At 36.0% G+C, this 12,853-nt stretch overlaps 1 protein-coding gene across 11 annotated transcripts in view; it reads left to right on the forward strand.

Moving 5' to 3' along the window:
* The window catches only part of DMD (dystrophin), a 1,181,986-nt gene that overhangs the window by 831,167 nt on the left and 337,966 nt on the right, over window positions 1-12,853 (forward strand). For all 11 annotated transcript variants that reach the window (XM_069032076.1, XM_069032238.1, XM_069031841.1 and 8 more), the window contains 2 exons: window positions 3,521-3,622; window positions 8,729-8,828. In XM_069032076.1, the coding sequence (XP_068888177.1) occupies window positions 3,521-3,622; window positions 8,729-8,828 (202 nt within the window). The remainder of the gene's footprint in view (window positions 1-3,520; window positions 3,623-8,728; window positions 8,829-12,853) is intronic.

Below are 12,853 nucleotides of genomic sequence, written 5' to 3' on the forward strand. Positions count from 1 at the left end.
ACCAATACTCAGTTGAAAATGCTGCTGATGCATTTATCGGTAGTTGACTGGACCTTCTAATATATGTGCAGCATATGTCAAACAGCCTGTTTCTGTCGGCTAGGATAGTTACCATCTCTTGAAATAACATATGCCACGCCATCAAACTTTATCTTCCATTGGCATACACACCAGAGGTTTAGTCAATATATTGGTTTCAGCTAGGGAGTATGAATTTTCTAAGTTCTGGGCTATATCAACAGACTTTCATAGTCCAGATGGGGCTGTAGACAAGTCCTTGCCACTTTTTCAGCCTGTAACTTTGTTCAGCAGGTTGAATTGACATGTTGTTGGAAATGCAGAAGCCAATGTGGCTTATTCAGCAGCAGGCTTTCATCAGTTTGGATGCACTACTTTAACACCACAGGAAACTCATAGATAGTACGTCATGGAAAAAAGGTAGCCTCTGATTCTTGTTGTTTATACATGTTTGAGAAACAGCAGTTTCCAGTGATGATGTATTTTGATTTGCCATATGTGTGAAAAGTTTAATTAGCATATTCATCACCCAGCCCAGAAGTGGCATTACGATTGCTTTCCCAGGCAGTTCATAAATTGTGCAATTCCAGCAGTCAGCTCTGTCTCCCAGAGACAGCTCTGCATCCTCCCACAGCAAGCAAAGTGAGTGGGGATGAGGACTTGATCAGGACTTTAAAAAAAATATGACTTTGATATTCTCTTAAAATGATGGGCATGAGGATCTACATTTCCTATTAGCTTCAGCAGTAGCCTGTCCTTCATGATGAAGATCAGAGGTCATGCTCTGCTCTGGGAATATGCTCTTCTTCTGGATCCTGCACAGCCTAGATAATAACTGTGGTCTTTTTTGTGTGCAAATCATTGGAGGCTATATTGTGGTCATTACCATTTTCTTCTCTTAGGGAATTAAATGATGGAGCAGAATCCTGTAACTACTCTCTTGCCTGTCAACCCTTTTAATAGGGTGTCACCTAGCAAATGGATTTGAAATTGCTGGAAACTTGCTCTCTGGGCAGAATTCATCAAGGGGCTCTCCCATACAGCAAAGATCTGGGCAAAGGGCTCCCTCAAAGTTACTACAGCAACTTCATGTCAGATGTGCACTTATTTAAAAAATAATTTTGTTATGTTTTTTTAATTTATGTTGGGATTACTGGGCGACAATCAAAGAAAGTTTTTGCTGCTCTGACAAATAAGATACCTGTTAATTTCAGCAGTGTCCAAATGAATGCCAAGATATTGAGAACCTCTTTTTTCCCCGTACTCTTACTTCTATTCTTATCCCCACACATATCTCAAAGTAAGCATCATGCTGCATTGGATAGGCTTGCACTATGCGTTTTGGCTTAGGTCAAGGCCACTGAATTTGAAAGATCAGACTACACAAGGTTAGTTCATGTAACTCCAGAAAATTGTAGAGCAGAAGGAAACAGTGACTTAATACATTACACCTGCCACACTGGTTACAGCCTGAAAGAAAATGGTGTCTGTACTCCTAGACCAGTCCATGGTGAAAAACAAAGTCCAGTAAGGGGGGAAGATGGAGAAATCCACTTCAAAGGCACATTCATGCTTCAGCATAGGCACATCCACAGTGGTCTTGGTATTCTTAGACTCCACAGGGAGTTGTAATGTGATTTTCCTGCTACAGAATTTGTTGTGATAACTGATGCTGTCATAGAAGAAGATGAGTGTTTGAGACACGTAGAATAACATGACAGAAAATATTGGCTGAATACTGCCTATGGCTTAGTTTAAGGAAAAACCCCAAAACCCCCAAACAAACAATGACATGAGAACTAAATAACAATTATTAAAATGCCTAGATTTCATTAAGATTGGGAGAAAATTACCTCTTCATTAACACTCCTTGGTTATTATTTTTTTTTTAATGTGCTGAATAGGGAAGTAGAAAGGTAACCCAGTACTGAAACAGAAAGAAAATAAGACTTTAATGAGGGTTTCATCAAAAGGTTAATAAACTCTCACCCCCCTCAATATCCCAATTTTTCTGTGCATTGTTTTTCAGTGTTCATTCTCTAAGAATCCTTACAGTTATATTTCATTAACATTGAAATGCATAATAAAACACAATGAAATTGAAACATATTTCAAATATCATTGCAAGAAATCAGACAAGGTTTAATTCAATTTGTGTGTTGTTGACCAACAGTATCTGAAAAGAAAAATGAAAGATGGCATTGAATTTACTAAGCCTTTATTTTTACTGATTGTCCATAAAGTTTTGCAAGTAAAGTTTCAGAGAACACTGTAGACATACTTTGCCTGTTGAGTTGAAACATAGGAGCAAAATTGTCCCTTTTTGGGACTTAAAATTGCACAGACTTCAGCAGGTTTATTGCAGTAAAAAAGAACAGATTTCCACCAACAAAATTATGTGTTAGCTCAGATAGTGACATACCTGGCACACAATCTTGTCTGCTGTCACATTTATGATAACTGAGAATGTGGACAGAAAATATATTGGAGAGTCAGTGGATAGTCAGCAATACTGATCACGACAAGATAATCAACCTATAAAGTAGGTGGGTGACGAGATGGGGGAAAAAATACCCAACCAATTCATTTTGATAACTCAGATATTATTTTGCTCATATTACTAGAAAAAAAAAAAAAAAAGAAATAAACTATGAATCTTGGAACTCCAGATGTAGTTTATCTTTTCTTTTATAATTTTCGGTAAGTTTGGATTTCTGTTTTTTTTTTTTAAATTTTATTTTAATTGTAGAGCTTTGCCCATTATTTATTTGGTCAGTGCCTGGCAAAATGAAGCTGCTGTATGTTGGGAAAGGTTGCTTGGAATTTTCTTATGTTAGCACATGGATTATGCCTTTCCAGATTAAAAAGGAAATTATAAGAGAATATGCTGTTGTTAATTCAGTTGGGTGTTGTTGCTAATGGTAGGTTCCTTCCTGTACGTTTAGGAGCTGTCACTATTACTCTGCTTTTCTTTTCAATTCATTTCTGTAAGTGTTTTACTACATAAGTGCTAGCTTAATACTCACAATTGCAGTCTTCTTTTGAAATTTTTAATCTTCCTAAACTCAGTGTCGTTTTGGCATCTCATTAGACAGTTTTGATGCCACGTAGTGTATGAACAAAATGTTAACCAGTGCACTTTTCATCAGCTGGTAGTGTAAAACAGACAAAACAACAGAGCTGCTTAAATGCGATTTCTCATGCCTGTCCTTCTTACTATGAATTTGTGTTAGCTTTTTATTCATTTTATTGAAACCTTCAAGATTAAGTGACCTACAACTGTTTATTTTGGTAGCATTACTCTTTTCCATCCCACTTTGCTTTTGTTTTTTTCTGGTGATCTTTGTCCTTAGCTGCTATTATCCTTGTGTTTACCCCCACACCAATTCTGAGCAGAAACTTGCCTACTGGTGTTTTACAGTTTCCCATTGAGCTTTAGGACTACTCAGTCTTATTGTTTATGCTATGGTTAATCTAGACTGCCTGTGTTTTTATTTTTTAGGAAACTGAAGCAGCAGTGCAAGCTAAACAGCCGAATGTGGAAGAGGTTTTGTCTAAAGGGTGTCATTTATACAAGGAAAAACCAGCTACTCATCCAGTAAAGGTAATGAAGCAACCTTTAGCAATATCCATTACTGTGTAATAGGTTATGCTTCCCCTGTTGTACACTTGTCCTTGATGTGCTCTGTTTAAAATCAATAAAAGAACCTGGCAAATGGCATTTGTTCTGTTCTGTGATGGCATAGCCAGGGAAAATGTAATGTTCCCAGCTAAAAAAATTTTGCATATTGTGATGGGGATATTGTTTTTCACATTAAGGTTGTTCTACTCATTCAAGAGTAATTCACACTGAAAGTAAATGTAATTTTTGGTGTGTTGTTAATGGCAACACATAACATGTTTTAAAACTCCTTTATTTAAAATCTCAGAAATTTTGTCAAATAATAAAAAATGAGCAAATTTTCTAGAAAAGGTAAGAGTCAAGTCATAAAGAGAGTACGTTCCTTTAATTTTTTTTTTTTCATTTTGAAGGAAAGAACACATGACAACATAGAACTTTCCCACTCAATTTCTCTGCCAAATTTTACCTAGAATGATTGACTTGATGCTGTTTTGGAGCAGAGGACACATTGTTAGGAAAGCTATGCCTCCCAGCACTTCTCTTTTAGAAAAAATGTATTGTAGAATCGGCTTCCTCAGCTTATAAATCAGTTATAAGGGGATATTTTACACACTCTTCCCAAAGACTATGTGGACCTTCATTGAGACTAGAGCGTCATTTTCTATCCTGTGGAATCTTGAAGTCATCAGCAGCCATCCTCTCATGTCTGGTTCAGCTGCTTTTTGCGCAGGAGACCAAACTAGTGAGGCAAATACCATGCAACCAGAGCTTGTTCTGGTTTCTAGTTTTATACCTGTTAATTAAGTATCTGTAAACATGATGATTAAGAGTTCCCAGAAACAGTAATAGTGGCTTATTGATTACACTAAGTATCTATTACAATTGCTTCTGACTGGGCAGAGATTGTAAACTTTGTATTTAGAGCTTTTCAAAATGTACAGCACTCCAAAATCAGAACTGGGAGAAAAAGGCTTTCTTCACAAAGTTGTCTATAGGTGATCTCCACAGTGAATTTCTTGTTTTTCTATATACCTCACTATAGTTAACTAAATAGTATTATTTATTTACTATATTTTCTAATATACTATTATTTTCCTATAATAATAGGAAGTATTATTTTCCCACCTTTACAAAATTTCCTCTGAATTACTTGTAAATCCCACCAGCAGATCTCCATTCACAGGAACTCATGAATAAACTGATAGTCACTTTAGAAATTAATACATGTTTAAGAATGATTTGGTTTCTCATCTTCTTTCCTGAACAGAAATGCTTGAGAGTTATTATCCCCTTTGGTATATGTGCATTTTTAATGATCAGTTCTCGTAAACATGATAAAATGCTAGAAGAGGTAAACTCAAGGTGACTTGAGTGGGCAGAAGCAAGACTGTTGGATGTTTTCCCTGGCTAATAAAGCCCTATTTTTGTTGGGAACTGAAATGTCATCTACACACTGAATGGATGATGGAACAAGAATCACTCCACAATAACTGCATTTACTCATTTTGTGTGACTTCAGCTGCATCTTTGGGGATCTTATTCCACGTTTTAACAAGCAGAGTACTCAAACAGAAAACTATAGAGTTTGGCTTTCTAGATTTTTTAATTACATATAAAGAATTGCAGGACGAATGCTGCCATTTTCAAGAGGAAGAACTTGTTTTACATAAGAATGACAGAAGTATAAATGATGTTGAAATTACTCTGTTTAGCTCAAAATTCTGACACAGAAGTGTAGTCTGTGTCCATATATTTTAAGTGTTCACATCAAAGACTGAAACTTGCCAATTTTTACCAGATTTACTAGAAAAAGATTACTCTTTTAAAGCTTATAATGTTCCTTGAGTTGTAGTTTTGACAATGATATTCTAAAACATATCTGTGAAGAAATTTGTAGCTTGTGGAGTGGTGCATATTTAATTTCTAGTCCCACTTTGCCTTTTACTTGTTTCATTACATTCTGTAGTTTCATTTAATTGCACAACCTGTGAAGTTAATTTCTGGTTCAATGTCTGTCTCATACATTAAGTCATAAAGCAGTGGTTATATGCTGTCAAGACTGCTGAATAGCTTTCTTGATGCTGTAGGTAGGTTTCTTTAAGTCATCATTCTTCTTGAGTTACTTTTAGCACGGTCAGCTATTTATATGTTTCAACATAGACTTTTTGATTAACATCAAAATAATTTTCTACATAAAAGGTATTTGGTGGAAGCAAAAAATTTTTACTCAGATTAAGATGGTTTTGGAAAGATGTTAGCAAGTTTGCAAAGTTAAGAACTCAAAATTTTAGAAAATTCTTGAATTAGAGCTGCTTTGGTGCCTTTGGTTTAGGCTGAACCCTGCTTAATTCAGTTCAGGATATGGACATCACTCACAGTGCAAGCAGAAATTCAATACTTAGACTCACAGTTCTTGTTTAGTGTGTGGCACAGAAAAAAAGATAAAGTTATATGCCCTCTTTAAAAGCATTAATTACTTGCATAGCATTGCTTGACAAATTTGTAGATTATTTAGTTGTCGGAGGCAGCTTTGCTTTTTTCCCTCTATTATTTCCTTAATTCACCACAAATCTTCCCATTCTTTTCAATAAATGAAGTAGAGGTCCTATTGACTTATTCTTACCACAAGCCTTCCCTGTGCTCAAAAGCAGTATGTGCCAGAAAATTAGAGATATCCCTGCAATTTATGTGCATTTTATCTGAAATAATGTTCATAGTTAAAATTATTCTGGCATTTCCTAATGTTTAGCTGCTTATCTTTGCAACCTTTATAATATATTCCCATTATAGTATTTTGAATGTAAATTAAATCCCATGGATTTATATTAACATGTACTTAATCTTATCTCATAGTTATGTCACTGAAATAAGTATATTTTCACACCGTCACCAAGCACACTAAAATAGAATTTTTCAATGCAAGACTGTAAAAACATTTTTGTTGGCAAATGAAATCCTTGTATGTGCTGATTCAAGAGTCAAGAATGGGATGAGATGTGTGATCCTTTAAGCACTAGCACTTTAATAATCAGACCTATTCACTTTTATAAAATGGATTTCATGCTTTTGAAATGCATTTCTGTAAAGCTTTTGAAGGTGAGGGAGGGAGAGGTTACTGCTGGTGTCAGTGGCAATAGAAAGAATGTAAGCCCCAATCTCATGATTAACAGCACTTAATCAGAACAGTTTATTCAGGAGAGGATTTCTGTGCCAGTGAAAGCTGTGGTTCCTTTGCAACAGCACTCAATTTATCTTTTTCTCTGGTGTGTGAGAAGTAAGTAGTGAGGAATTTATTTTCATTGTCCTCAGTCTTGCATTTAAAAGACTACATTTCTCTCTCTAAATATTCATATCTAATTTTAGTGCTGTCAGTGAGATTAGTTCACGTAAGGATGTTAACATCACTTAAATTGCTCCAGTGCTGACATTTAAAGAAAACCTATAAAATTTGTTCTAAGTGCACCATATTTGGATCTTCATGCTTGTCACCAAAGCTCTAGAGTTGCAATTACAGCAAAATTGTTGTGCTCATAGAAGTTAACATTTTAATGTATGCATGTTATTTTATGCCAGATGCAAGATCAAACCGTAATTTTGATAGAAGGGTTTAGAACTGGTTGCTCTCTTATTAGTGGTGTAGCTGTTGCCCCAGACAACCCACTCTAACATGTGTGGTAGGCATGTTTTATGTTTTGTCATTGCTGGGAAGAAATCTCTGGCTCATATATGTAAGAATGATCAAGCAGCTACGCACGGCAAGGACCAGTATTAGAATCATGGAATAGAGTCAAACTCCGGGCCCTGCATGGGACAGCCCCAGAATCACCCCATGTGCCTGAGAAAGTTACCCAAACACTTCTTGAACTCAGACAGGCTTGGAGCTGTGACACTTCCCTGGGGAGCCTGGTCCAGTGCCCAACCACCCTCCAGGTGAAAAATCTTTTCCTGATATCCAAAGCTTCCCTACTATCTCAGAGTCTGTATGTGTGTGGGTACATACATCAATTTAATGAGCATTGTTCTCCACCCCTCTACTATTGACCTCTGTCATCTTAGACTCTAGGTAATTAAAGTACTCTTCTTAATAGGCATCCTATTTCTATCATGGCTGGATTGTGATTTCGACTGTAGATCTAACTGTGGATTGAAACCATAGAATACTAAAAGCATTCTTGAGTGGCATCAGTACTCTGTGCTTTTGTAGCAGAGAATCAGAGAACAGCTTAAAAAGAAATGCTGTCTTCATTTTAAGAGTTTAGACACATCAGCATAGAATTAGCTTCATCCTTCTTTACAGTCTTTAAAGCAAGGAAAAAAGAGGTAGAAACAACGTTTTCAAACCTAAATGCCTCTCAGGATTATCTGAGGACTGATGTTATTCACACTCCAGACTTTCATGAAGGTTTTGTTTAATAGTAACAGTTTAGTTTAGTTTAAAAGCCAGACCTCTCAGGCTGGGGGGCTGTCCCTGGCAGGGTCAGGATCAAGCCCTGTGAGGGGAATCAAACACAACCCCGGGTGGCTGGGCAGGGCCAAGGGAATGGGCTGCAGTTGGTCCAGGAAGTCACTCTGTGGTCAGGGTCAGGCACCTGCGCTGGTTCTAAGTCAGCTCTGATCTTCACCAGCCAAACTGTGAGGAGAAAACATGCTTTTAAGGCCCTGACACCAGGAAACACTTTTGTAGCACAGATGGAAAGGATTTTACTTGTCCCTCTCCCCCATTTGTAAAAATTCACTATGGTATCTCTCTATTTTGTTTGGTTTTTTTTAATTAAGGTGATCCACCAGACTAAAAAAACCCACTTATTTTATTTTGCGTTTATTTACATTTGTTTACATTTGCTTACATTACAATGCTGCATTGGATGGGGCCCTGAGCAAACTGATCTATTGGTTGGCATCCCTGCCCGTGATGGGAGGGGACTTGAAACTAGACAATCTTTAAGGACTCTTCCAACCCAAGCCATTCTATGAATCTGTGATACATTAATTTATATATTATAAATTTAATATATTGTTATATATTTATATTGTTATATATTTAATATATTGTTATATTATGTTATGTTATTGTTATTGTTATTCTAGAAAAAAATAGAAGACTTGAATGCTGACTGGAAGGCAATACACCACTTAATTCAACAACTAAAGGAAAAGCCAGCATTTGGCCATCTATCTTCAGGTGTCTGTAAGTGCTTCAATACATGTATTTTTTAAAATTAATTACAAAGAACATATCAAAATGAAAATGGCTGGAGACAGTCTAAATTAATTCTGCGTCTTTAAAAGTGCTACTATGGCATTCAAGTTGTTTTTTTATCATTACCTTTCTATTTTATGCAATGTATTCCAGGAGACAAATTAGATTTTGATTTGATGAAAAGGTTGCAGAATGCTTTTCAAATTATTACCGTTTCAAAGTAATTTTTCTTTTATTCCATGAAGAGGTGAGATTTTTACTTTCTACGTATGCTAATGGAGGAAATACTACAAAGGGAGACAAATTATTTAAATTAAAAGATAATAATGTTATAAGTCAAGTATCTCTAAATTGGTCACAGAATGAAGTTCTGAAATTATTATTACTGATAGGGCAATAAAGTGAGACTGTTTCAAAACAAAGCTTGTCTATTCACAGAGAAAGTCATATGACAACATGGTAGGAATAATTCTGCAGTTAAACCCTAAGTCTGTGATATATATCTCTTTGTTTCTTGCATTCATGAATATGCAACAAGATACCTGATCTCCATTTCATTTGAATTATTTCAGCAATATTTATATTAGATTATTCACATATCTCTGTGCACCTCTTGTTCATTGCAAGGATTACAAACTCATCTTTTTTTTTCCTTGATAGATGGATTTTATTTCCCAGTGCTTTCCTTTGAAATGTAGAGATTAGGCATGGGTGAAAAAGAAACGCTTCATGGAAGCACTGTGCTCAATCTGAGTTTCTAAAGTCTCTAAGATTCTTTACTTGATATTGAACCATTTCAGTTGCTTGAAAGTAGAATGTTACCTATACAGTTTGGAAAGCTGCTCATCATGAGTGGGAGCAGAAGGAAATCTGTCCCCCCAACCCCTGTCAGATTGCCTGCAACTCAGGGTATGATACAGCTGCAGTAATCAGTCTTGGAGTTGGATTACATGTGGGTTGTTGATCCCTCTTGTTTTTAACACGCTTTAGTGGGTAACACACAAGGAATCTTAAATTGGAGAATTCTGTACCTTCTACAAGTGACTCTCTAGGACAGCAAAGCAAAAAATTCTTTTTTTTCAGAGAACTACATAATTACTCCATAGAGAGAGAATCCAGAAATTTCAGTACCAAAAGACAGTCCAGCTCCTGCCCAAATAGCATGTGTGAGTTCAAGAAAAGGAGATGTCTTGCTCATGACATGTTGAATCTTACTAAAAAGGAACTATTGTTTGGTTTTAGTCCCTTAGGACTGCTGTGGTTCTGTGGCAATAATTTCAGTTTTCTAAAAAGGGCCAAATGCCACTACTATATTTTTAAACTAGTAGTACAAAAGTATTCTTGCTTTGCATGATTTTGTTCCAAGGCATTCTATAGGAATTCATGTAATTACATGGAGGGAATGAAGGAGATGGGTAATAATTTTTTGCTGTGCTAAACTTGCTGTGACAGTTTTCTGTGTGAACAGGTTATGTCAGGTTCCAGAGGGAAAGAGTGTTGGCAAGTTGTGTATCTGCTGTAACAAAAGAAATTGTAATAATGGAACAAGAGCCAGAACATGGAGTAGTAAAGCAGTATATATTCTTATATTACCTCACCTCTATCTGAAGAATTGTAAAATTACTCACCTTAATGCAAGATGTAGTCTCTGACTGCTAACATTTCTGAGACTCAGCAGATGGAACTATACATGCAGAAAATGAAAGCACTGGTGTTCCATAAAGGATTAAGCAGGAAGTAAGACAGATTTCCGTTCTATTGTCAAGAGCACTAAAATTTGAACCTGTGCTTATAACATTAATTCATAATTTTTCTTTATTTGAGTTTACTGTGATCACATTATTATACATATATTGACATAGAACTGTAGAGTTCAAAAGGGACCTGGGGAGACATCTATTCCTTTTGCTAAAGCACAGTCGATTAGTGCAGGTTGCTCAGGGTCATGTCCAGTCAGGTTTTTAATATCTCCAAGGATGGAGACTCTACAACCTCTCTGGGCAACTTTTTCCAGAGTTGAGCAACTCTGACAGTAAAAAAAAAAAAGGTTTCTTCTTCTATTCAAATAGAATTTCTGGTATTTCGGTTTTTGCATGTGCTTCTCATTCTGTCACTGGGCTTCATTGAAGACAGTCTGGATCTGTCTTCTTTACTCCTCCAATTAGATATTTAAACACATGGGTATGATCCCCTGAGCCATTTCATCTCCAGGCTAAGACAGCAGTTTTCCACAAAGATAGGAAAATATATCTGCTACTAAGGTGTTTTTGTATTTCACTTAAAAGAATGGGAGAAGAGGAGGGAAGAAATTGGATGTCATGGGTCTGGTCATTCTGTGCTATAAGTTCTGCAGTTATTTTAACCCCTTATGTTACAGATATTTTTATGGCCTTATTTACTCTGTGCTGCTGACTCTCATGAACCATAGGGACTCAAACTGGCTATGGCAGAGCTAGCTTTAACCAAAAGCCTCCCAAAAGCTAAACAATATCATTAAAGGTCATTTGAAAAGAAAGATGCACAAAATTATTTTGGAAGGATTTTGTGAAGCAATGGCAGTATCTCCTGCTGATAATTATTCACTTCCTGATCCTATAGAGACATGCAGGGACATCAGGATTGAATAATGTTGACGTGTATTTGAGACCAGAGAATGAAGACATAACTGGCTCATCTCTACAGCCCTGGCAGGTGTCATTTGGTCTGGTCTGGCTACAAGAACTCAGACAGAGAGTCTTAATAAATTCCATCTGGTAGCTATTACAGAGGTAAAACACCCTGGTTATAATTATTTCTAGGTCTGCATATTATAGTTTCTTCAGCAGAAGAAGCATTACAAAATAGTCCTTAATATTCCATGAGTCCAGTGTGCCCTCAGGCATAGGGAACAATAATTACTTCTCCAGCTCAAAAAGTGTACTTAGCTGAAGGGTATGCCTAAAACCTTAGCAAAGATTGACTTCCAAGATAAGATGAATCAGGAAGAAAATCATACTTGCTATCTGTACTTGACAGGATAATGTGAAATGGTGTGAATGTCTCTATCCAAATACCTTGATGCATTGCTTAGCCAGCAGTTTGAAAACATTTTCAACAGAGAGAAATGCAGTTCTGGAATGTGCTTTTCCAGGAGGGAGAGGTTTTAATAGCATCATTAGCATTTATATTACTTCTTTTTCTTCTTTTATACTGAGGTGCTATCACTGTATTTACTTAATAAGTAGGTAAAGGTATACATTGCGTTGTAAACTCCTCTGAATGCATAGTGGGGTGGGAGGCCTTCCTGACTTGTTCTGGAGGAAGATATTTTCTATAATTTGTCTTCATTCCAGTAAGATGCCAGGGGAAAATTTTGGTCGCTTTTATTTAGAGCTATCTTGAAAGTACAATTTCTTTAAAAGGATGTGTATTTATTTTATTTATTTTATTATTGAGTTATGCTGTACTTGAAGTTAGTGAAATTTTAAAACTACAAATGAATTTAGCTGAAAGTACTTGGTCAACTAATTTTACATTTTACATATTCACCTAATAAAACTCTGAGTGATATATTATCTTAATACTCTTGCAGTTTAACTTATTCAGTAAACAGTACTTTGTGTACAAGCAATTTCATTTTTTCTCCTGACTGCTTACACAAGTTTTTGCCCCTTTTTTGTCTTTTTTTTTTTTTTGTATCAAATGCCTAACCAAGTGAAACAGAGAAACATGTGACTCTGAAATGAAGACAAAAGTTGACTGAGAATTATTATCAATTACAATGGTGAAAATTCTTCTGAAATTAAGTAGAATTTGTCCCTTTAAACTTTAAAAGTTTAATCTTAAAGTATCAATCTTATTTTGTAGAGTCATTTGTAGCAGGTCTGAAAAAAAGATAAAGATAAAAAAGGATTGGTTGTGTTTAACAGTTTGTAGCAGGGTTGCATTTGACAGAAAGGCTTTATATGCACTGTTAGGTGTTGTACACTTACTACAAATAAGTAATTTGAGGAGAGCTAATACTGCATCACCAG

This window comes from Aphelocoma coerulescens, chromosome 1 (assembly GCF_041296385.1).
Source record: "Aphelocoma coerulescens isolate FSJ_1873_10779 chromosome 1, UR_Acoe_1.0, whole genome shotgun sequence".
NCBI lineage: Eukaryota > Metazoa > Chordata > Aves > Passeriformes > Corvidae > Aphelocoma > Aphelocoma coerulescens.